General features: G+C 38.6%; 2 protein-coding genes across 2 annotated transcripts in view; both read left to right on the plus strand.

Moving 5' to 3' along the window:
- The window catches only part of odad2 (outer dynein arm docking complex subunit 2), a 117,687-nt gene extending 112,523 nt beyond the window's left edge, over positions 1–5,164 (plus strand). The window contains exon 20 of the mRNA XM_056469368.1: positions 4,598–5,164. Coding sequence (XP_056325343.1) covers positions 4,598–4,711 — 114 coding nt within the window. The 3' untranslated portion in view covers positions 4,712–5,164. The remainder of the gene's footprint in view (positions 1–4,597) is intronic.
- Positions 5,165–24,136: 18,972 nt separating this feature from the next.
- The window catches only part of mkxa (mohawk homeobox a), a 48,642-nt gene continuing 46,078 nt past the window's right edge, over positions 24,137–26,700 (plus strand). The window contains exons 1-2 of the mRNA XM_056469899.1: positions 24,137–24,360; positions 25,042–25,320. Of these exons, the coding sequence (XP_056325874.1) occupies positions 25,145–25,320 (176 nt within the window). The 5' untranslated portion in view covers positions 24,137–24,360; positions 25,042–25,144. The remainder of the gene's footprint in view (positions 24,361–25,041; positions 25,321–26,700) is intronic.

A 26,700-nucleotide genomic window follows, 5' to 3' on the forward strand; every position in this document is an offset into this window, starting at 1 on the left:
GCATATGTCTGAAGTTTGGAGTGTTTTATGTCTTGAAACCTCATGACTCGATCCTCTGTTTCGTCTGAGGAGAGGAATGTGGGGTATCTCAGGTGTGAGAGTACAGAAAAGGGTTTAAGAGGTGTGTTTAGATTATATGAATTAATAATGCTTAAGAATAGTCAAAAAGATAAGAAGAGAAAGAGAATAGAGAGCATGGATACATCAAAGAGTATGTAAATAAATTAAGGAGCAACCCAGCAGGCACACAACATCATAAGACGTTAATATTAGGTTAGATTTAGATCATGACGTTAGGTGACCAAAATTGAATGTCTAGCCAGCGTCTAATGACAATGTTACTTTGACATCCAATAACGAAGTCATATTACATTGATATTGTTGCAAAGTGACCAAAATCCAATGTCTGCTAGATGTCATAGTGGTAACGTCCACACAACGTCAAGGTGTAACATGATTATACATTGATATTTGGTTGATTTTAGGTAGGACATTGGGCATTGACATTGGCCTGACGTTGGGTTCTGACGTCAACCTGATTTTTATTTCCAAACACAATACAACGGCCCCATGACATTGGGGTACAACGTCAATATGACGTCATGTTGACATCCTGTCCTGATAGATAGATAGATAGATAGATAGATAGATAGATAGATAGATAGATAGATAGATAGGTAGGTAGGTAGGTAGGTAGGTAGGTAGGTAGGTAGGTAGGTAGGTAGGTAGGTAGGTAGGTAGGTAGGTAGGTAGGTAGGTAGGTAGATAGATAGATAGATAGATAGATAGATAGATAGATAGATAGATAGATAGATAGATAGATAGATAGATAGATAGATAGATAGATAGATAGATAGATCTAAATAAATGGAATGAGTGACAAAAACATAGACTATTTAGAAGAGCTCAAGAAAAAGAGTGAGGGCAGAGAACAAGGAGTGGTGGGAGAACAGGGGGCTTTTGCTAACATTTAAAGCCCTCTCCTCAGGAAACGCCAGCTTACCGCTGCTGCACTTAACACCGCAACACCTACATGCGTGACATAGCATGTGTGAGAACTGATGTACATGTGCTTGCTCTGAAAGAGAAGCCTGGGAAAACATGTTTTCGCTCTCCCTTCCAGGAGGCCAGGATCCTCTCGCCTTTGCGGCGTGAAAGACAGAAGAAAGTCTTAGAGGCTCTCATTCATTTTTCAAACATGAGGCAAGTTATCATGTTACTGAGGTTTGGGAGTATTTAACAATCGGGCTATTATAGTCTGTTCAGGAACCAGCTGGGAGAGCTGAGAGGGCCAGGGGTAGACAGAGAGCAGTGCTTATCTGAGGCTCCGCTCCAGGCCTTAGGAGCCCCTGTTTGGCCACGGCTGAATAACACTCTATGAGCTCTGGCAAACGGTGGCTGACCCTGTCGCAGGCATCCTCTGACTGCTCACAAAAGCAGCTTGTCTGAACGTGTTGGCATGTTGCTGCAGCCTCATGTTTGCATCCGTTTGCCTCTTCGAGGTCTTTTGAGATCTATTTTAACCCCAAATCCAGCTGAACATGATAACGGATACATTCAGACTGCTGAAAATAAATAAAGACTAGAGAGACGCTGTCTAATCCATGTTTTTCATGGATGTCAGATGAGTTGAGGAATCCGGTGGAGCTTGCATTAGTCTTGCAATCTGTTTATTCTTCACTATTTAACTTTCAGCAAGAAATTTTTGGAATTTTCTTGCTTCTTTGTGTCTTAGCCCACTGATGGCTATATAAACTGGGTATGTGTGTGTGTATTAACTTAAAAAAAAGTTCAACCTTTGAGCTTACACACTGCAATCCACATGCAATGATGAACTTTAAAATAGTATTTTGAGGATACACGTTCTATTTTACTTAACTGTTTATTGTCCAGTGTTAGAAACAGTTGCGTTTCATTTCCAGTCAATATGTTATTGAAGGATTTTCCATTTATTTTTGTTTAAGTGGTTTAAACATTTAAATTAGCAGTCATCAAAACTGTGCTGCTTTGGACACAATTTTATTTATTGTTGTTGTTATTTTAAATTATAGTGGTGAATGACCATTAATTCCGTCATTTCTTTGTAAAAGGCCACGTAAGGCCATATAATAATATTTACACTGTACAAAAATCATTGTAAAAGTCATCTAAATGATTTGTGCAGTTTAACAAAGCCCAATCCATATATACAGTCAAGCCAGTTATTAATACATCTGGCAAATTTTGACAAATTTACATTTATTCAACCTACAAGTTTTTTTTTTTGGACCAGAAATAACACAGGCTTCTCCCAAAAGATGGAGTGATGTACAAGATGCATCATTGTAGAAAAAAATTCTAGGCTTCTATTTACATTTGAACAAAAAGTGCCATGTCCAAAATGAATCATACCATTTGCAAACTGTCACATTGAGAAAATCCAAAGGGATACCAGGGATGTTCAGTTCTGTTCCTGGAGATCTACCTTCCTGCAGATTTCAGTTGCAACCCATCTCAAACACACCTGCCTAATTAGCAAGTGCTGTTCAGTTCCTAATTAATTGGTTCAGGTGTGTTTGATCAGGGTTGGTGCTGAACTCCAGAAACAAGTTTGAGCACCCCTGTTTTATACCATTCCAAATAGTCCAAGCTGTTCTAAAGAATCCTAATTAGCCTGATTCATTTTAGAAAAGCTGTTTTAATTTACTTAACAGGTGAAAAACAGAAGCTCTCTGCTGTTGATTCATGGATAGTCATGCCATGGTCACACTGCACTTTTCGTCCCATAGACTTCCATTCATACACATGCGAATGTCGCAGACTGGAAACACAAGCTCGTGCGACAATTTGAAAAGTTCAAACTTGATGAACTGCGAAATTGTATCAATCTGCATCAATGTGTGACCAACAGTAGATCAAAACATGACCTCTCTGTACAGAAATTTAAAATATGGAACAATCACTCACTTTTTTAAATGCCTAATCATCTTGTTTAATCTCACCCCTATTCGCAATAATAATAATAATAATTTCTTACATTTATATAGCACTCCAAGCGCTTTACACATTGGGGGAATCTCCCCATCCACCACCAGTGTGCAGCACATACCAGCTGATTGGTGGAGAGGAGACAGAGTGATGAAGCCAATTATGATATGAGATGATTAGGAGGCCATGATGGACAGAGGTCAATTGGCAGTGGGTTTTTTAGCAACCACAGAGTCAGGACCTCGGTTTAACGTCTCATCCGAAAGACAGCACTCACTGAGCAGTATAGAGTCCCCTTCACTATACTGGGGCATTAGGACCCACACAGACTGCAGGTTGAGTGCCCCCTGCTGGCCTCACCAACACCACTTCCGGCAGCAACCTAGCTTTCCCATGTGGTCTCCCATCCAGGTACTGACCAGGCACAGCCCTGCGTAGCTTCAGTCGGCGACCATGTGAGAGTTGCAGAGAGCTAGCTGCCAGCTAAACAGAATTAACTGAACATAAATAATATAATTTATCATAATAAAAATAATATAATTTATTGATATAATTATATTAATATAGTTTATTGTCCTTTTGTTTTTCACGGTATGTTTATATCAGTCCTTTAAGCAGTCCAGAGGTTCAGAGAGTCTGGTTTTACTATGGTAAAGTACAACTTGACCTAAATATGCAACAATGTACAGGATGAAACTCAACAAATCACTTATTATTACTATGTAGTGAAGGACTCACACACGAAACGGATTTAGAATGCCCATCGTGCCAGTGTATTTGCCCACACTTTGTGTTTATTTAGATTTAGGAACACAACTCACCACTAATCTTTCTGTCTTTCTTTCTCTCTCCCTCCCTTGACAGAAAGACAACTATATTATACCATGCAAAATAACCTAACCACAGTGTGGCATTGCCACAAACACTACCCCTTAGGTTCACTTTATGTGACAGTATAATAAGTAAGTCTCATTGTACAATAAACTGAAAAAAATTTTACTACATAGACAGAATGTTCCGGAAAGTGGTCTTTTTTAGTTTGGGAGGCCAGTGTTGAGAGCGTGGATCAAAAGAAGCGGGTTACACAAGGGATCAAATATGACCTTTGATCCGAGGGAGGGCGCGACCAGATTTTGTGGCCAAATGTTCTCTACAGCACTCACACTTTATGGAGGAGAGGAGAATTTATAAACAGCTACTAAACCTATTCATTACAATAACAAACACAAATGCGCTAATATACTCACTCACACATGCCATATTCCCACTTTCTACCTCGTCTCGTTCACTCAACGCAACTAAACACACAAACACACCGATATGTAAGCTAATGAGCCGGTGCAGTGCTTTGCCATTCAGTAGGCAGCGGGCCTTGGCAGCCGCAGGAGCTGTAAACTCCTCTGGCAAACGTCTGCAGTGTGCAAACAGTTGCATTTATAGCTTAATAACAGATTAGATGTCTCCTTCAAGCCCCAGGAAAGAACTGCTGTAAGAGGCCTTGGTGAATGACTGTTATTGTAGCTATGCGGTTTACGTTCTGTCTAATGAAAGGAGAATGTTGGCTAGAGTTTTCATTATTGGATTGTACTTTATGATGGAAGTTTCTGACACATTCCTGTCTCTGTTGCAGCTCCTGCTCGTCATGATCGGATCCACGGATGAGATTCTGCAGGAGGCGGCAGCCAGCTGTGTGGCCAACATTCGACGCCTGGCTCTAGCCAATGACAAGGCTAAATATGGGTAAAAAGAGTGACCACAAGAAACACAGATAGATACACAGTATATCTTCCTCTCAATCTAAACCACCACGCTGCAACAAATGAGCTAATATACCCCCTGAGTACCCACTCAATGAGTATACAGTAAATTGAACGGATGTGTTTATTTATAATTTACTTAATCTCTCTAATAATAGGAAGCATTTAGCCAAAGCTAAACATGTTATTAATTAATTCTTTGGAGTCTACATAAACTTCGCTCGCCCTTGTTTCAGCCTTTTCCCTCAATTTCCTCATCACAGCATCTAATTTGGCAATAACAATAAACTCTTTCTTCTCCTATGTGTGTCCATGCCAAATGTTCCACAGTTTGTGTTCTCTGAAGTGGTTTAGAGCATGAATACAACACATTCATGAATGTAGCAGGTACTGATGTCTGCATGTCCTAATAACAAGCGCATCTTTTGTTTTAAAAAGTTCATGCTACTCTCTAATTGAAGATTAAAACGGAAGTGCTTGCCTTAGGTTTTTCTTTCTCTTGCTTTCTTTTCATGCTCACAAACACAACAATTATTCTGGAGAGAAAGGAAAATTGACAAAACGCACTCACACATGGTTTGGTGGTAGTTTCAAACAAAGTTAAAGTGAACGATTGCTCATAAATTCAATCAATGGTGACGTGAATGGGCACCTGGAAATGTGCAGTGGCAAGTCCCTATGATTTTGTGCAGTGATTCCCTGATGAGATGGAGTACTTTGCATTATTATTTGTTATTGAAAAAATACGGTGATGGCTCCTCTCAATGTCCTCATTAATTCTGCCTATTAAAACTGTATAAGGAAAATCAGACCACCGCAACAGAATAGCAGCACGAGCATGCCTTTAGCTCAGACAGACTCATAAAATGTAATCTTTAAAAATAATCATGTTTTATATTATCGGCATCAATCCAATGTCCAGTACTTTCTTTACCAGATATAATGAATGCAAAACAACAAAACAAGCAACGGTACAATTTTCCAAACTACTGGAACAAGCAGTGGAAATTTGCCACATTATGACTCAAATGTCAAAAACACTGTAAAAACTATTTTACCTGACCTGAACCTAATTCCTGACTTTTGAGGGTGTGCATATACAGTTAAAGTCAGAATTATTAGAACTCATTTCTAATAACTGATTTATTTTATCTTTGCCATGATGACAGTAAATAATATTTGACTAGATATTTTTCAAGACACTTCTATACAGCTTAAAGTGACATTTAAAGGCTTAACTTGGTTAATTAGGTTAACTAGGCAGGATAGGGTATCATCATTTGGGAAATATTTAAAAAGAAAAAAAATTGAAGGGGGGCTAATAATTCTGACTTCAACTGTAGGTTGATTTTTGATATTTTGACTAAAATAAAAAGTTAATTTAGATATCACTACATGAACCAATGTAGTGTTGTCTCAGCGGTTATTAGGAATGAGATATTTAACCTCATTTGTGAGCCAGATTCTCTACTCAAGATATACACTTCTTACTAGCACCGGCTGGACCCCCTTTTGCTTTCAGAACTGCCTTAATCCTTCGTGGCATAGATTCAACAGGGTACTGGAAATATTCCTCAGAGATTTTGGTCCATATTGGCATCACGCAGTTGCTGCAGATTTGTCGACTGCACATCCGTGAAGCGAATCTCCCGTTCCACCACATTCCAATGGTGCTCTATGGGATTTAGGTCTGGTGACTGTGGAGGCCATTTGAGTACAGTGAACTCGTCATGTTCAAGAAACCAGTCTGAGATGATTTCCGTTTTATGACATGGCACGTTATCCTGCTGGAAGTGGCCATCAGAAGATGGGTACACTGTGGTCATAAAGGGATGGACATGGTCAGCAACAATACTCAGGTAGGCTGTGGCGTTGACACAATGCTCAATTGGTACTAATGGGCCCAAAGTGTGTCAAGAAAATATCCCCCACACCATTATACCACCACCACCAGGCTGAACCGTTGATACAAGGCAGGATGGATCCATACCATCTGAATGTCGCTGCAGAAATCGAGACTCATCAGACCAGGCAATGTTTTTCCAATCTTCTATTGTCCAATTTTAATTAGCCTATGTAAATTGCAATTTCCTGTTCTTAGCTTACAGGAGTGGCACCTGGTGTGGTCTTCTGCTGCTGTAGCCCATCCCCCTCAAGGTTGGATTAGAAATTTGCGTTAACGAGCACTTGGACAGGTGTACCTAATAAAGTGGCCGGTGAGTGTACATCTATGCATAAATAATTTTCATTATACAGTATATCAGAGCATCAGAATAGAGGTCTGCTGCAAATGATCTGCTGCAGACATAAAGTTAATTGCTGGAGGAGGGATGATATTTAAACAAGATATTCTAAAATATATTTTATGTTCCTACAGCTCAGAATGATATGCTATGCACAAAATAAAGGATTTACTGGCACAAGGTTGCATATTCTCAATTTATTTTCTCAGTTAAATGGTTTCTCAGCCCAAGATAAAAAAGTATGTCATAATTTACTCATTATATAGTTCCAAACCCATAAAATTATATATTAAACATATTTTTATATATAAAATAGTTTTCCGTCTGTCCACCGAAAATGGGTCTACCCAAAACTTCAGTTTGTTTGTAAAAAAAGCAAAAAATAAATCAATTTCTTAAGAGTCAGCCAGTTTAGTCCAAGCACGTATACTTAAGATATAATGTGTGACCATGTTATAAAATGGACCATATTATAAATAAAACGTTTACCAAGATTAATAAATACAGTAATACATGTGTTGGTCATTGTTGCACACGATACCATATTGATTAAAAACAGTTGAACTTCATTTTACAATATGTATACGGTAAAAGTGCTAGGTCATATAAGGTAACTACACAAGGTTAAGGTTAGGGACAGTGGTAGGCTTAGAGATAGTACCTACTATGGTTAATACCCAGTTTATGTAATGACTAATTACATAGTATATACATGCCACGCAGGACTGTAAAATAAAGTGTTACCATAAAGTCTTAGCAATATATCTTTTTCTCTTGGAGCAGGACTAAAAAAAATCCTTCATTGACCACAACTTTTACATGATGTCAAAGTGAAACCAGACCCACATCTGTGATAAAAACCCAACATCTTGACTCCTACCATGTAAGAAATAACATTTGCAGTCTTTCTACAGTAAATTCCATTTGAATACATTAAGCTGGAGACAAACGGAACTGAATATTTGAATTCTAGAATCAATATTTCGCTTGATTGCAGCTGATTTCCTGTGCCTCTGCATTTGTCATCCTTGATTCTCCTGTGTTGAGTCTATCATGTATGGCTAAGTGCAGTTTTCTTCAACAGACTATAAACTGAGAGACTCTAATTGAGAATCATTGTCTTCTGAGTATACGACTCTGATCAGCAAAAATAAATACGGCCTTTTTAAACCCGAGCAGTGCAGATGTTACAACCGCTACCCTTCGTTATTTATTTCGCCTCTTCATCCATCTCTGTCTCTCTCTGTTTCTCTCTCTGAGGTTGATGACTAGTAGGACATGCCTAACTAACATCATTAAACAAATGTTGCGTGTTTGACTGAATTTATGGCATGGTGAGTTGAGGACAGAGGACATGTTTTAGTCATTGGGATTAGAATTAGTGCTCTAGCGTCTGTCTTTCCTGCCCTGTCAGCTCAAAAGTGTAGACCGCACTTCCTAAGCCTCTTCAAACCTCAATTCACTTCTTAGGGCCAAGCCAAATTGAAGAGTGACATCATATTGTATAAAATCAGACCAAAACAAAATTCATTTGGAGTTCATTTCAGGTGTGTGAAACAGTTCATTAAAGTGAACTTTCTTGAAATGTTTGCTCCATCTGCTAAATACTTTTAAACAAGCATTAGGTCTCTGTGGTTCGTTTCCTTTGTTCATTTCATCAAGCTCAGATGTCCTCAAGTTAGAACATGAACACTTGATAGCTAATGCTATTGACCTAATTCTTCAATGCGGAAGTGCGCACGTTTTTGCGATTGTTTTAGAACTTCCGATTCAGTTGCCTATGGGAGAAATTACTAGGAATAATAAACGGCAAAAAACGGTCAAACTACTTACTCTACAAACAAGTGTTTGCATTAGAATACAGACAAAGTAGAAAAATATAATAAGAAAATATCAGTTTGCAACACCAAGCAGCAAAACGAGCTGTTTTTTAACGTTTAAAAATGAATAGAAGTGAATGAGACCGGAAGTTTCGAGCCAAAATGATTCAAATGGCTGCGCCCACTCATACGCGGAGAATAAGGTGAATAGAAATCGAAGTGGAATTTTGGTCACGGTTTATTTCAAGGTCGATTTTTTTGCTATTAAACAAAATATTGTGACTTTTAGCTCTATAAATTCCTAAATTGCTGTTTCTTAAGGTAATAATTGGGTTTAAAGTGGAGGTATTTGGTAGGATTGAGCATGTAGAATAAGGTCATGCAGAATATATATTTTTAAAGTACAAATAAGCAGCCACTGTCTTCATAATAGGCATGTAATAAGCCACTAGTGATAATTGGTACTTCAATTGTTACTGCAATTTTCAACCCAGGCTCATTCTGAAAACGTAGGCCTATCTACGTTTCTGGAGAGCACCAAATACGTCCCAGAAGGTACGTTTTTTTGCAGTTTTTATTTTCGCGAATCCCCCAGAGGTCACCGTGTTCGCTTTTTGAGATGTCAAATTTTTCTCACGAGTGCCATTCCCGCCTGCTATTCTCACGTAAATCCACAAGAGGTCGCTGTTGACTGACTGATTGACTAACCAACCGACTGATCCTCCCCACCCTCATCCTTCCCTAAACCCAACCGATAGTGTTTTGAAAAGTACCAATTGACCAGCACACACCCACTTCCCTAAACCCAACCGACAGTGTTTTGAAAAGCAATTCAGAAAAAGAAAAGCCCTCACGGCAGCCTGATTTTATCACATTTTCAGATTTGACCATATTCTCACCCTTTTATTTACTTGTTTGTTTAATTTTTTTGCTTTTGCTGTTGTCTTATCTGCTTTATGGAACCGTTCTTCGCCAGACTCGAACCCCGTCGTCACAGTTAACTCTGCTCTGCATCTCAAATCCTCTGACATACGCTGGACAAACTAGTAACAGCGGAAAATCCGTCTATACAGAGCGGTTAGCTGGTAAGCGCGAAAAAGAATGGCGATAATTCACGATCTCCAGAAATGTATATAGGGCTACATTTTCAGAATGAGCCTATGTTAGCAATTTTATTTGAAAGCAACACTGACATTAAGTAATCTATGTTTAAAAAGCGATGTGTAAAAAAGTGACATTGCATTAATTGACTGGAGAATTGCTGATATCTCTGTCACCAGATGCTTTCTCATCAGCTTTTTTTCTGAAATTTTAGTCATACAGTCGATTAGAGAACGGTGCAAACATTAATCAGGGTAACAACTGTGGGATGGTTCTACAAAATGCATTTGCTATATGTTCCATAGTTGTTGTAGCCTAAATGTTAACGTGCAGTAATCTCCATGTTAAATCAAATAATATATTAAATAAATAAACACACCGGGACCAGCTAATACTAGCCATACCAAATACATCCAGACATGTCTGGTTTTTTTTTTTATTATAATTTTTTGGGGGTTTTCGCTTTTTTATTGGGATAGGATAGTGGAGAACAGACAGGAAAGCATTAGGAGCAGAGAAAGGGGAAGGATCGACATAGGACCTTGAACCGGGAATCAAACTCTGGTCGCTGTGAGCATCATGGTGCTATATGTCACCGCACTTAACCAATAGGCTACTGGTGCCAACAGACATGTCTGACATGTTGAGGTAAGCTATAGCTAAACAGAAGATCTACAGGCCAAGTTTGGGGACCATTGCACTATTCTTTTTCAGGAGGGGGCATGGCTTTCAAACTTGATGATGATGAATGACACAACAACCTCATTAATTTCATACATTAGACATCTGCTTATATTAATAGATTATATGCCGAAGCATGCTAATAGGACTTTTAATTTGCCAGTAACCTGTGTTAAGCGCTTCCGGTGAACTGTATGCCATTGCAAAATCTACGTGTTTAGGTCTCTTTTCTTCAAAAATCAGCGATCTCAACTGGCTGAGTGATATCCGATATAAAGTGGGTCTCAGATTGCACAAGAAGCGCTGCATTAAATTACATTTTTCCCTGCCTTGTCTTTATAATATGAGCATTTATTTTACCCCAGTATATTTAATGGAGCTTCTGCGCTAGCCAAAGTCTATTTAACGGATTATATTTTAATTACATTACAACATCGATGCTGTAAGAAGGTATCGTATAAAATGGCAAAACAACTGACAATAACCGGTCACCGGAAGTTTATCAGTATGGGAACAACACTAGCTCGGCATATCACCATATTGTGCAAATGTCTAATTGCTTGACAGCCCTTATGCATTTAAAGGTGTTTCTCAGCAGGTGGCCAATGTCAGGATATTCACAATCCAGCTACTCGCGTGCTACAACATGTGTTTTGAACTACATCCTTCCCCTAAACAAAAATTGAAATGAAAAATAACTTTGCTGTCTAATTCTGTCCTTCATCCCACCAAATTTGTCGTATTTAGTCTCGAGTAAGAAAAAATAAAGATCTCTTAAAAGATGTTGTATAATCTATTCACAAACGTATGCAAACATCTGTTATTTGATCAAGGAAATGATTCAAAGCTAATAAGAGGTTTTGTCGCCACACAAACACACACTTAACAGTTGAGCCCTTAATATTTGGAAAGGAGCGGAGAGGGAAATACGCTGAGAAATGTTGCGGTCATGCTTCACCTAAACCTCCAGCTCTGCCCTCGCCGAGTAATCTGACCTCTTCACAACAACCAGGAACCATTTCCTTATTAGATTTTGATTGAATTACATTGAATACGGTCTCATTTGTATAAAAACATAATTCGGTCTGTTTACTTAAGGTCGTAGTGGGACGGAGCGATGTAATGCAAGTGCCTGCGCATGTGCTATTTTTTATATAAATGAAACGCGTCTGTTTGAAGTGGAAGGCTCCCGCAGCTCCCTAGGCAGTTGGTTCGAGTATTTCATAAAGAAACTAATGACTAGTAAAACTTTCTTCCAAATATCAGAAGTGGCTTTGCCTTCCCTCAAAAAGGACAACAAGGCCAAGTGGAGAGCAGAGCATAATGGGCGTTAAAATACACTCACTTAGTACACAGATCTGGACAAGTTTGTTTTTGGTTTCACACACAAACACACTCTAGTTTCCTACAGTAGCTGCTGTTCTCTTGTGGTCCCAAACCCTGAAAATGTAACGCTCTCTCAAAGGTTAAATACGTCTTGTAATGCCTTTGCATAACTAGATGATTTTTGGTTCACTTGCTCACTTCTTATTGTTCCAGTTCCCTCCCTCTGTCTCTTTTTCTCTTAAACGGTTTAACGGCCTCAAATGAATTCTGACATTCCCATCCATAAAGTGTAAATAACTAGCTGGCCTAACAATAAATAAACAGAGAAATGAGTGCACAAATACCACAGTGTCTGGGTCGGCTTTCAGACCCGTCCCCTATAAAGAGCTCAACAACTTTAATAAAGACTGCATTGGTACTGACAAGCCATGCTTATGCTAACATATTTTATGGAGTATGCACTTTTATTACAATAGGAAAAAATCACCTGTATTATGCTATCAACTAGAAGCAGCTAGACTCAAAAAAGGGGGTTAGGGGAATTCCTTCAGCCTCTCTTCACAATAAGGCAGGTTTAAAGAACTTTAAAAGAATAGGAGGAATGCGTAACACCTGAATCTTTAAGTGACACCATTATTATTATATTTTTATGATTGAACTTTAAGAGTTAGGGTTGAGCAAGATACATTATGATGTGCATTATTAACACTAAAATTAAAAACTTAAAAATTAAGGATTCCAAAACGTATCTTTTTATTTTCATCCAGATTTTATTAGTCTAGATGTCAATTGGCTGTTTGCGTTGTGAATCGGTGTTTTTGAATGAATCGAGTGAATAATTCAGTGACTGAGGGTGCATTTACACAGGGGTTCTCAAACTTTTCAGCCTGTGACCCCCCAAAAAACAATGTCAGTGACTCGCGACTCCCATATTCCTTAGAGGTGGTTATAAACATACAAATGTTGCACTCACAACAATAGGCCTCAATAAAACACGAGCATATTGACAACACAATAAAGTGCAACAGTCTAACAAGCATATAGGCTATAATAGTCATTTTTAATTCGTTTAATTTAATATTATATATTCAAAAAGGCAGCAACACCAAAGCTCCAAAAACGCCCATGTCTTGTATAAGCCTTTTTAATTTAATAAATTGGCATTTGGAGCTTGGGTGTTGCTGCCTTTTTGAATATATATATTTTTGCACTTTTTTGCTGTTTGGCTGAGCATCCATTTAAAGTGATGTGTGTGCTTTTGTGAATTTTCAATTTAATATTATAACCTCACCTAATGACACTGGTGGGCACAATGTTTTCAGCACAAGTCTATTCTTGGTTTAATTTTGGAGGCCACCACCATGATCATCCTCGTTGTTTAGTAGTGGCCTGCTTTTTTTTTTTATTTTATGTATTTGATTGCCATAAAGGTGTCAGAAAGTTTAACCTGGTGCTATAAAATCAATCTGCTGCAGCTGACAACAAAATATAATCTAGATGTACAGTATAATTAAAGGTGCAATAGGTGATTGTCCTCAGAAACATTGTTTGTTGTGCTGGTTGAAAGTCTCTCCACATTCTAATAGTAATGATTAAAGTAAATGATCTAAATGTATTTATATGTATTTTTATATTCTGGGTGAGGCAGAAGACTAAAAAAAGTTCATTCAATTAAATATTGTGAGGCCAATAATTCCCATAATTCTGATAAGTAGCCCAAACTGTCTGTCAACAAATGTAGCTTTGTACATCTGCGCTTCTGCTCAAGCAGACCCGCTATTAGTGCTTTGCACGCATGCCACGTGTTCTTGTAAAATTGTCAGGTAAAATCAAATGCTGAATCAAAACTTTAAAATCCTGAATCAATATTGGAGATACTTTTGCATGCTGGAGGAAGGATGACCCCATGACTAAAGTATTTCTTTCAGACAGGTAATGTTCTGTTTTTAAGAATTTTAGTCATGCAAAGCTTATATAGATGTTGTTGTTATGAATGGGTTATATGCACAGAAGTGTTGTTCAGCCACCGAAATCTTCCGGTGTTTTGTTGATTTGTCCTACCTTGTCAGCCTTGGAGGTAGTCCCATTCAAAAAGTAGTTAGCACATTTTGATGACACAATATGCTACCCATCAGATTTTGCTACCTGTATAAATTTTAATGTGGAGTAGTGTGATATGAAGCTGTAATATCATGCTAACCTACCTAATCCCTAACCCCAACTTTAGAATCATTCAAATACAGTGTTGGTAGCATAATCTGATGGGTAGGATAAAATGTCAGGACACCGGCGAAAGACTCATATGACTATTTTTAATTCCATAAGGTACCTTTTACAGCATCGATAATGTAGATTGTCCTGCAATGTATGTAATGTAGAAGTAAATAGCGCTATTTCGCCTAGCCTGCTTTACTGAGGTGAAGTTGCTTTTATATTCACATTGGTTCATTTGTGAACAATGACAGCCTGTAACGCGCTCCCTATATTGGGTACCATGCTAAGACTAAATATTCGGCCTGAAATAGCATGTAAGTATGGCTTAGTAATAAGTGTAATTCCTGCATACCGCCGGCAAACCACTAACTACATTTTTTAACTGACGAATGACATGAACTTCTGGGTTGTCTGCTGTCGTGCGCGCGTTCGTGTTTCAGGAGGCGTGGCTTTGGATGGCAGGGGTGAGACTGTGTTTCAAAGCTATTATGCTAACCGGTTAGCATTATGGCAGATCACCTACTGCACCTTTAAGGACATGTTGCTGTAGTCTCTAACATTGTCCCACAACAACATTAGTGTAAGTTAGTGTACAATGTTTTATATTTATTTTATAGTCACGTGACCAATTAGATTTTTTTAAAGTAACGCAATAGTTATATAGCTATAACTAATAACTCTTTTAAAGGAACGTGCCCAACACTGATAATCATACCGTACCATACCAGGCTCACATGGAAACACAACTAGAACCATATCTGATGGTTCTTAGAACCGTTCAGCATGACAGTGGAAAAATAGGTATTCATACAAACATAACATATTCATACAAAGCAAAATAATTGTTTATTAAAAACACAAAAGTCTGCAATTCCATATGCAGCCCTGGTTTTGAGATGTTTATAGTCAATGTTATAATTTAATTGTTGGTGTGAACAATTCAACGACTGCCTTATGAAGGAATTCCCCTATGCCATCTACTGGCATTACCCTATAGGCCACAGAAAGAGTCAAGGCATCATTATATTATTATTGAATATATGATACCAATAAATGAGTCCGATATGACAATATCATAACAAGCAGCTATAAATGTATACAGTAAGTATACCTTACCGACCTCCCACACACACGTCAAATACTTGGACACGTAGATATCTAGACCTTCTCCTTTCTGGGTTTAAACCTGCCTGGGAGGCTTGTGGCTCTGGCCCAAGAATGATATTATCCTTGACTTTTCATCAGGATGTGTTCATCAAGCTCTCAGCACCCAACATGGGTGAGAGAAAGAGAGAGGAGGTTGAGGCCGAGACGGGAAAAGACAGACAGAGGGAGTACAGCGGCAGGCCAACTGCTGATGATTATCTGACTTTTTTCAGCTCATATAGTGTGTTCGAGACAGTGTAATGGGAGCTTTTTGCTTTGGATTTTTACACAGCGGGAGAAGGGGCTGGTAACTGATCGGACCAGATATATCAAACTGCTGCCAATCATCCTTACGTGCCATGATCTTTTATGGTTTTTGCCTATTTGATGTGCTGCTGCTAGTTGTTCCTAATGCTATCTGTAAAATCTGGTAATAGCAGCATGTCTAAACGTGCTCTGTGTAATGTTATATTGAAGTTCCTTTGTTCTCCTCAAATCTAAAATAAACCCTGCGCTGTCAGCATGCACACAAGCTTCTTAATATGAGGTCAGGAAGCGTCCAACCTCAAAACAGTAACCGCACGAATAAGCAGCCACTTCAAAAAAGGAACAGTATTACCTCTGAAAACAGCGCAACCTGAAAAGATAACAGCGTGCCAAAACCCAGAGCCAGCGACCCAGTAGATTACTAAACAAAACACGACACGCATACTTCACAGGCATTGATGTATTTTAGGAAACCATCTTTAAAAGAAAATCACTGCTTGGGAAAGAAAGGAAAGGTGGGGAAACTGACACACAATTATTCAACAAGACTTTGGGTTTGCCAGCTCCAAAGACACTTATGCCATTCAGATCAACACTGTGAGGGTCTTTGGGGTGTGTGGAAAAGCTGCTGAGGGTATACGTTGTGTGACTTGTGTATAAGGTAATTTGAAAAACACTGATTGAATCACTTTTAACAATCTCTAATGGGTGTAATTGTTCAGCAGTTTATATTTTTCACAAGGACCAATGATTTTAACAAATCTTGTCTGTGGATTTTTTTAAGTGGCCCCAAATTCCAGACAAACTGGTAGATTTAGGTCGTGACATCAGGTGACCAAAATTCAATGTCTAGCTAGCGTCTAAGGACAACGTTGCTTTGACGTCCAATAGCTACGTCAAATTACGTTGATATTTGGTTGGTTTTAGGTTGTGTTGGAAAAAGTGACCAAAATCTAACATCTGATAGATGTCATAGTGGTAATGTCCACACAACGTCAAGCTGTAACATGATTAGATGTTGATATTTGGTTGATTTAAGGTTGATTTTAGGTTGGACGTTGGATATTGATATCGGCCTGACGTTGGGTTCTGACGTCAACCCAATTTTCATATCCAAACAAAATTCAGCGTCCACACAATGTTGGGGTACGTTGGGGTACAATGTCAATATGACATCTTGTTGACGTCCTGTGCCTGCAGGGAGGTAGCATCAGGAAATTAGAGCTGCAGCTAAAGAACTGTTAAATATGACCTGATTCTTATCCTTTTCAATTTGCCATGCTGGAAACGTGGTTGGATTTTGTCTGGCACTTACACTGGTGAAAATTTCGGTGTGGCGATTCACTATTATCGTCCCCGTGAAATCAAAATAGATTTTTATATGTCAGTATCCAAAATCTTATTCTGAAAATGTAGACCTATATACATATCTGGAGATCATGAATTATGTAGCCAGAAGTACGTATGGCTGCATTTCGTCTTTAAAATGAATACTATAGGGCTGTATGACAGCGTTTCTTTTCGCACTAGCAGCTGACCGCTTACCTCCATATGGATGGCTTTCCCGCTGTTACCAGTTTGTCCAGTGGCTTGAAGTGTACGTTGGCAGACTTGAGATGCAGAGAAGAGTTTACTGCAACGACGGGGTTCGAAAGCAGGTAAGACAAAAACTAAATCCAAAAAATAAAATGTAAATAACAGTGTGAGAATGTGGTAAAATCTTAAAACGGGGGCTTTTCGGTTTTTGTATTGCTTTTCAAAACACTATCGGTTGGGTTTAGGGAAGTGGGTGGATGGGGGTATCGGTCGGTTGGTCAGTCAACAGCAGCCTCTGGTGGATTTACGTGAGAACAGCAGGTGCAAATGGCACTCGCGAGAGAAATTTGACATCTCAAAAAGCATACACAGCGGCCTCTGGTGGATTCGCAAAAATTGCAAAGAAATGTATCTCCTGGGACATGTTTGGTGCTCTCCAGAAATGCATATAGAGCTATGTTTTCAGAATGAGCCAGGGTTGTTAGTATCAGTCTGTTAGTCATAAAGGGTCACGAAACACACTTTTTGAGATGTTGACAGTCATATGTGTCACACGTTGCTTAAAACACTATCAGGACACATATATTTAGCTAACAAGTGAAAATTGTTGGTTTTTGCGTTGTTTCGAGCAAATATGTTCCTTCGGTTTAAAAAGTCACAGCAATGTCACAGCCATGAGATCATTGTGTAAATTCCAGTGTGGAGATTGGCTGTCTGTACTGGCCGGTACAAAGTGAGGTCATTGAGTTTTCAGCACATCTGTTCAATAATTCATGAAAAAGGCTTGGTTCGAACCAATCAGCACGCTCTATTGTTAATGAGATGCAACTTCTTTAATATGCATGAAATAGCTTTGAAGACTTCTTTTACCTGTTACAGTGTTCAGAGAGACGCCACGTTGTGTTGCCAACTGTAATTCAAACAAGTAGAAGAAAAAGAATTGTTCGGAGACGTGGGACGTCAGTGTTGCGTTTATAAATGTGCCGCAACGAAGGTTTTGTTTCCATTTCTCCGCAATGAGAGCACAGCTCACATGTGAACCCACATGTGTGGATTACAGTGGTCTGCTAACACCTGACAATAATATGTTTGTAAAGAAAATGTTTTAACCCGAGAGCTTTTTGAATCTGGAAATGGTGAAATCCAGATTTGACGCTTGTTTCTTTAAAAAAAAAAAGATGCAGTTCCAGTTCGTATTGATTGTCCTGTCTCTACGAATTTGGTAAGTGTGTGATCAATGTTCTTTGTTTATGTTTATTCAGATGGCACAAGTTATTCAGTATCGTCAGCAGTACTTTTTCAGAATTTAAAGACATACCTTAGTCAAAATTATTTATTTACTAAGTTTACAGTAATATCACTACAATATTATGGACTGAAAATCCTCCACTTCCATATAGCTCTCAGATCAACAGCTTCTCTCCGAATCAATGTCTATCTCTACTGCGTCTGTGTTTGTGTTGCCGGTGTGAAAATCAGCTGTACTACATGTATTGAAACGCCCCTTTTCATACAAACCCTTTCATTCAAACTAGAGCTATGAAAACACCCTGTTGAGACCCTGCTTTAAGGTTATAATTTAGTGTGCTCTAAAACACTGACAAATTATCAATTTCAATATAAACATCTAAATCCTGTAGTTTGTTACTTCTGCCTAATTGGATCAATAATTGACATCACCTCATAATTCAGTTTTTCATGAAATCTTCTGACCAATCAAATGCTCTCTAGTATCTGACATGTCCCGCCCCTTCAATGCTCTTCTCTTTTGCTTGAGTGCTTGAGTTCAACCACTCTCACTGGCAGAGCTGTGATAAAACAAAACGCTACTGGCAGTTTTTAGGGGGAGGGGCTACTGCATGAGCCTGTCTTCATGTTTCAGTTGAAATTACATCAAATAAAAATGCACATTTCGAGGACTTCAAGCGATCTTTAAGTCGATTGTTCACCCATGTGTAGCTAAAAATGCAAGCCATCTAATGTTAAAAATAATGTACTGTTTCTTGCACCAACGATTGTTTCACTTGGTAAGACCTCAAAGCCTCATCAGGAGCCACAAGTATTAGTTTTGTTTTACCTCTGTATGTTTTTGTGACTCACAAAATATTATGAATGACCAAAGGCCGCATCCTTTACTAGAAGTAACTCCCCATTTTGGATGGCCTGAGGGTGAGTCGGTTTAATTTATGTGTGAACTGTCCCTTTAAGTTGAATCAAGCATCTTGGTTTGTCATCAAACTTTTGTCTGTCCTGTAAGTGAATTTGGGTTAGTTCACATAAACACTTAATTGTTGTTTTACGCAGATGCTGTTGCGGCAGCACAAATATGTTGCTCTGGCAGGAAAGGAAATAAAATAGTAATGAAGAACACTTGGGTTCATTGCTGTCAGGTTTGGTGAAAGTTCTGTCTGTGTTACTGTCAGAGTCATGCTAAATAATCATGTAATATTTTCAAAAAGAAAAGCTGGGTAATAGTTGGGGAGTGTTGTAACATGGGGTTAGTGGAAATACTGTCAGTTTGACCAGTCAGAAACAATATATGGTGATGTCATCATATAACATACTCGCCAAGCTCCTTTTTGAGCTCACAGGAGAAGTAGCATGTGTTTGTAAGCAAGATTGTGGATTTTATCACCAAGAAATATTAATTTTCAAGTAAGAAAGTATTTTTATCAGCGTAATTTTTGGCTATAGCATTCATTGTAAGGTTCATGTTAGCTATTTCTCTTGTTTAATTTGATGTTAGGCAGTCATGGTAACTTCAAACCTAAATGTGACCATGGACCACAAAACCAGTCATAAGTGTCAATATTAGGAAACTGAGATTTATTCATCACATGAAAACTGAAGAAAATAAGCTTTGCATTGATTAATGGTTTGCTAGAATCTAGCAATATTTAGTCAAGATACAACTATTTCAAATCAGAAATCTGAGGGTTCAAAAAAATCCAAATATTGAGAAAATCACCTAAAAGGTTGTTTAAATTAGTTCCTATAATTGCATATTTCTTATCAAGGATGTATGCTTTTTAAATATAAGTTTTTATATATTTACAGTAGAAAACTAACAAAATATCTTTGTGAAACATGATTTTTACTTGATAATGATTTTTAGCATAAAAGAAAAATCCACTGACCCATACAATGTATTTTTGACTAATTAAAAATATATACCTGCGCAGCATTAGACTGGATTTGTGGTCCAGAATCACAAATGATAAAAAAGTTAACAGCTGTAACAGTTAATTAAAAATGGCACAACAAACCTCTTATGACAATTTTTTTAACAAAAAAACTTACAATAAGGGTTCAAAAATTAGTAGAACAAATGTATGTTAGAAACTATATGAAATAAAAAAAATTTTAAAATTGCAAAAATCAAAAACAAAAAATATATACAATTTTGTTGAAATTTTGTAGTTTGTAATTTTTTTTGCTATATTTTGCATGAATTTAAATGTATTATCTTTCCATTTCTAAAGCTGTTCTGTGACTAAAATATTATTTTAATAAATTTGTTTTGTTCAAATGCATCAATATTACCCATATTCACTGAGAAATGGATAAAAATATTCAATTTATAAATGGGGTTTGGAAGATGCGGTGGTGCAGTAGGTAGTGCTGTCGCCTCACAGCCAGAAGGTTTTTGGTTCGAGCCTCTGCTGGGTCAGTTACCATTTCTGTGTGGAGTTTATATGTTCTCTCCGTGTTTGCGTTTCCTCTGGGTGCTCCGGTTTCCCCCACAAGTCTATAGACATGCGGTATAGGTGAACTGGGTAAGCTAAATTGTCCGTAGTGTATGTGTGTGAATTAGAGTGTATGGGTGTTTTCCAGTGATGAGTTGCAGCTTAAAGGGCATTTGCTGTGTAAAGCATGTGCTGGATAAGTTGGCGGTTCATTCCGCTGTCATTCCCAGACTAATAAAGGGACTACACCAAAAAGAAAATGAATGAAAATGGGGTTTATTCATGCCGAACCCTGTATGTCTATATATAACACTCTCACACACACAGCAATTTGTTACGGTGTTAAGTTTAAAGTTCCAATTAAATAGTTCACTTTGTTCTGCAATAAATGATTGCATAAACTGGACAGTCTGGATATTATTGCACCAAACTACCTAATTGTTACATATATTCCCTGCTGAAAAATCCAGCTTAAACCAGCCTAGGCTGGTTGGCTGGTTTTAGCTGGTTGACCAGCCTGGTTTTAGGGGGGTTTTGGCCATTTCAAGGCTGGTTACCAGCCTTTTCCAGCCTGGTCTTAGCTGGTCAGGCTGGAAAATGACCAGCTAAATCCAGCTAAAACCAGCTTGACCAGCCTGGTTAAGATGGACATAGCTGGTTTTGGCTGGGCTCCCAGCCTGGCTAGGTCGTCAAGCTGGTTTAGCTGGTCATTTTCCAGCCTGACCAGCTAAGAGCAGGCTGGAAATGGCTGGAAACCAGCCTGGAAATGGCCAAAACCCCTCTAAAACCAGGCTGGTCAACCAGCTAAAACCAGCCAACCAGCCTAGGCTGGTTTAAGCTGGATTTTTCAGTAGGGTTCCTGCTAGCATTACAAATCACACAGTACAGAAGGTTTGCAACAACAGAACTCTTTGTATTTGGCATTAACTCAAAGGATCTGTGGTTGTGTAGTACAATTTCAAATGCAGTTTGTTTTTAGTAGACAAATGTGACAAAAGTTTAATAGATTAGCATGAACAACCACTAAGTTGCTGACGCTCAAAGAAAATTATTACAATAGCGTTACTCTCAACCCCCGTCTTTTATATTTTCTCATCAGCCACTGAAAATTTGAAGCTGTTTTGTGACAGCTTCCACTAGTTAGATAGAAACACTGTACAAATAAACCTAGATCTTAAATGAGACACTTGGTCTGGCAGACACCCAAAGCACCAGTGCAGTTTACTGGCGAAGTGCACTTAAGGGTCATTACACTTTTAGCGAGGCTTCAGAGAGCACAACATCTCCCCCACTTACCACACCTTTACGCCGTGGGCATCCCACAGAATGAAGCACACCACAGAATGATGTGTGATTGTACCTGCCCAAGGGTATGTGGTCAGTCTGGAGATGCCACTGTTAGAGTAAACCTGTGGGCACCCACATAAACCCTGACAGGCGAGAGAGAATAAGAGAAAGGGCATCATTTCAGTGGTTGATTGCGGTCGAGCAGAACTATCCCTTTCTCTCCATTGAGTTCACAGGGGGAGTGAGTCATCCGGGTGATGTCCGGGAGAGTTTGTTCATTAAATAGGTAAAAATACACCCAAATAAAAGGAACACGCCAATTACACGGGGCGTAAGGAGCACACATGTGCCTCCGAGTTTAGTCACTTCACCTCCAAACACTACCCTGGATAAACCCGAAAGACACAGTCAATGGCATTCAATGCGACGTGTAAGTCGTGTAATTTGGGAAAATGAGAGGGTACCAGATTCACATCGACGCTCGCGAGAGAACTCACGCGAGCCGCGTTTCCTCAGCACGCGAAGTCTCCAGATAAAGCGTCGCACATGGCGTTGATGTAATTAATTTGTTTATATATTGGTTTATAGAGGTTCTCGAGCGAACTGGAATAGAAGTAATTGTAGACCTCGCTAACCATGTTTGGAAAAGAATTAGGATGTTCATTGAAGTGATCCCGCTCTCAAAATGTTAAGACAATAAAAGTGAGGTCTTGAGGGATTTTGTGTCCTAGCAGTAAGCGTTTTGGGTGAACCCAGACTTCCGCGAGGTCTCCCGTTATTACAGGGAATAAAACCAGATATGTTATTAAAAGATATCATGCCATTTGATATCATTTACCCCATGTATTATATGTAACATATATTCGATTACATTTTCAAGCGTTACATTTTTTGCAATGAAATCAATGACTAAGCAATTCAATAATAATTATAATAATAATTAATCAACAATTCTTTATTAATAATATTGAGCTAAAACACAAGGCAAATTTAGGTAATATAAATCTAAAAATTGTCAAATTTGAGTTTGTATCTCAAAATAAATTAATAATTTATTAAAGTCAATCAATCAGTCTTGTTTGGCCGCATATGCCAAAAAGTTTCCACCAAAAGTTGGTTCCCAGCGGTTTTCAATGCCATGCTGCTTTCTGATTTTAGGACCATTTTTAGATTTGAAAAACATTTCTAAAACAAAGACAGAATTTTGTTTCTATGTAACATTTCTATATAAAAAACAAATTCACAGAACAACATCACACTGTAAAAAAATGATACGATCCACTAACCATGACAGCATATGTTTTTTGTTTATTGTGACTTAGTAAACTAACTTAATCATGTTCAGCTTAATTTTATAAATTATGCAAGCTGTTTTAAGTCAGTTTAACATAATATAAGTTCAATGCCAACCAAATAAGGTTAATTTGGTTCAGCTTAAAAAAACAGGACAACCAGGATTTTTACAGTGCATGGTTAAGCAAAAAGAAAAAAGGTTTAGCAACAATATTTTATCATCATCATCATCATCATCATCATTACCATCATTTTTATTATATTGATTAGCCTACCATTTGTAAAACTCCAGCTTCAATAAAAACAATGGTGTTTTACTATTAAAATATTATTTATTTTTAGTTCATTTTAATAGGCTAGTTAGTTTTCGTAAGGACATACCCATATTAGGCTATAAAACCTTCAATACGTCAATCTTCAATCGTCTTTAATACGAGTTACAATATGTAATTGAAAGTTTCTAGACTAATATGGAAATTTGATACCAGCTGATATAGTATGCTTATTATTTCTCCTATAATAAATTCATATGGTATTCCTTTCAGCAGTCAGTCTACATCTAAATGACTTGTTTCTCCACTTGAGACTACAAATCTGTTGCACGTCAGAATTGTGTCTGTTTTGCCCATCAGACTGAGGTGAAGCTGCTTGTGATAAACTGCGTCCAGTCACACCAGCTCTGGCTGATATTAGTAACTCTATACAACTCTCATTCAGTCGGGTGATGGACGCGATCCAGACGTGAACCCACACAAGGGAATACACTGCACTGGCTGTCTCCCGGTAGCCTCCCCCTGTACGGCGGCGGAACCGGCATAAAACATTCACTGTATGTTCGCCGTCTGAGCCGCTTAGCTGGGAAACACGAGACGAGTCTTGGATTCATGTTCCCGGGCGCGCTTGAATAAAGCGCAGAGGCGAAAGCGGTTCGTGTGGTTTGCGCGCAGGATCTTAGAGCGGAGAACATGTGAGAGGGAATGGGAAACTGGAAACTGGATTACACTTTACAGAAAGACGCAGAAGGAGGAACGCACAGGTACGCGCACTCAGCCTACATTCCACAACTGTTTTCAGTCATGACTTGTAAATGTTTTCAGTCTGTCGCGTCACTTTCATTCAACTGCACAAAAGGGATGATTCGTAAAGTTTTGATGTTTGGTTCATTTCCATCGCTCGCCTTGGACAGCAAGGACCTCAGATTGTTGACATTTGTTTATGTGAAGCTTTGTAATATGCTTGCTGTACTTAGGCTTGTAAATAAACCCCTAAGTGTTGTCAAAACTTTTATTAGCGCTTACATGAAATTAAACAGCGAATAACTTCATTTTCTACATTTTAAATATACATTTTGTCTTATAACATGGACTGTGTGTGTTACTGACCGGTCAAATAAGAATTATGGAGCTCCACGTGTCAAATGTGCATCATTCATTCTGAATATACTTGTGCACAGTTTACATAAACAAAACTCTACAGAAGTTTCAAACAAACCAGAGTCATCATCAGTTTCGTCAATGTTCCTCACTAGAGTCTGTCAGACTCGCGCGCTGAATGACTTTTGAGCGTTTGTTTTGGTTAAGTTGATCTTCTTATTGCTCATATTAACGGTAAATTTAAAACTACCATACTTATGCTGACGAAAATTGTTTCCAAATGTACGTCTGGGACAATTCACGGCTGACAGAGAACATAATTGTCATTTTATTCTGCTTCACAGGATTTTGACAGGGCGCTGCGGCTCCGTTGAGTAGGACATCCGCACGGCTGCCAAGCACTTTTCAGCGGAAACACGGGGGAAAAGGAGGACTAATATACCAAAGATGAACACAATTGTGTTTAATAAGTTAAGCAGCCAGGTTTTATTCGAGGAGAAGGCGAATGAGGTGGAGAGAAGCAGTCGCAATTATCTAGAGGTGATAGACGGGCAGCATCCGGACCTGCTCTCCAGCAGCCCAGTCATCAAAGACAGCTCCGCTATCCGGCACAGAAGATCAGGGTATGTTAGAAGCCCTCACTGTCTTTTCTGAAAATTTACATCAGCTGCTTTCAAATTTAATATTATTACATCCCTCCAAAATGTAGGATTTTACTGGAGCGCTGTATTTATCAGAGTTTCATTACGCCAGCATTTTGTTTTATCTCTTTTAATTAGATTTTCTTTATCGTGTTCTTAAATGCTTTTTAATGGCTGCCATGCTTTGGCTGGACTTTTATAATTAGTAGGTTTCATCTTCACAGTAAATGATTGGGGCTTTAAACATTTCTTTTTCATGACGTGAATAATTAGGCTAAACATTCTGTGAAAATACTTTAGAGGGGAAAAAGTGCATATATTGCCTGTTGAAGTCATCTGTGGTCATTTTAACCCTGTTAATGCTTTTAAGCGCGTGACAGCACGGGGAACCTTATTAAAGATAAACATCAAGTTGTTCAATTTGAGGGCCAAGCGGTGAAAAGCGGTGGCACGTCCAACTGTTTGACTTTTCATAGTCCTTTTGTTTTCTTTCCATAGATTTTGAGCTCAGTTGTGGTTAGAGAGCATATGGTTTAAATTTACAGCCTGCTCGCAGCCTTCTTATCTAGGATACGCTGAGGTCTCAGAAAGAGAATTGCAGGAAATTAATATTCACAATTCAATTAAGTCGCTGTCGATGGTGCTGAATTAGCAGGGGCTTGTCGATCGGGTACATGAGGTCATTCGTGTTCGGTAGCGAATTTAAAACACGTCCAGGTCTGTTTCTAATAAATAAACATTTCCTTCAACTGTATGTGTGGTCCAGTCAATCACGAATATTTTTGTAGTGAGGGAAACCGTGTCATCCCTTATTTGCCCTGCGAGTTCAGCCTCACCGCCCCAAGCTGTTTACCCCAACCTGTTTTTTATTTGCAGACAACACAGTGCTTCATTATACGACTGGGATGCACGGTGACACCGAGCCTAAAAGTGATGTCTTGTGAAAAACTTGTGCAAACATCCTCCGCTGCGGGTGCGTCTGGCTCGCGCGCATTGAAGCTCCTTTCTGCGCGTGTAAGCGGAGCCAATAGGATAACAGTACAGCCGCGCTGCTCGCCTCCAGGGGAATATCACTGTTAATGAAAATTATTAATATAAATACAGAGGTGTGTGTCGCCCGTATCGAGAACAGGCAGCAGAAAACTTTCTTTAGGTTGTTAATACAGATCTGGGTTACAAGGGAAATATTTGCTGAACATGAACCACGGGGCGTTGAGGGAAAATATGTTAAATGTGCAGTCAGGTTGTTGGAAGATAACAAGGTGATATAACAGCGCCATACTGACATCTACAGGTTTAAATGACCAGCTTCTGTTCGTTCTTCAAAATACAGGCTCCAATTAGAAGAAAAACAGACTTGAT

Source organism: Danio aesculapii, chromosome 12, assembly GCF_903798145.1.
Source record: "Danio aesculapii chromosome 12, fDanAes4.1, whole genome shotgun sequence".
Classification (NCBI taxonomy): Eukaryota; Metazoa; Chordata; class Actinopteri; order Cypriniformes; family Danionidae; genus Danio; species Danio aesculapii.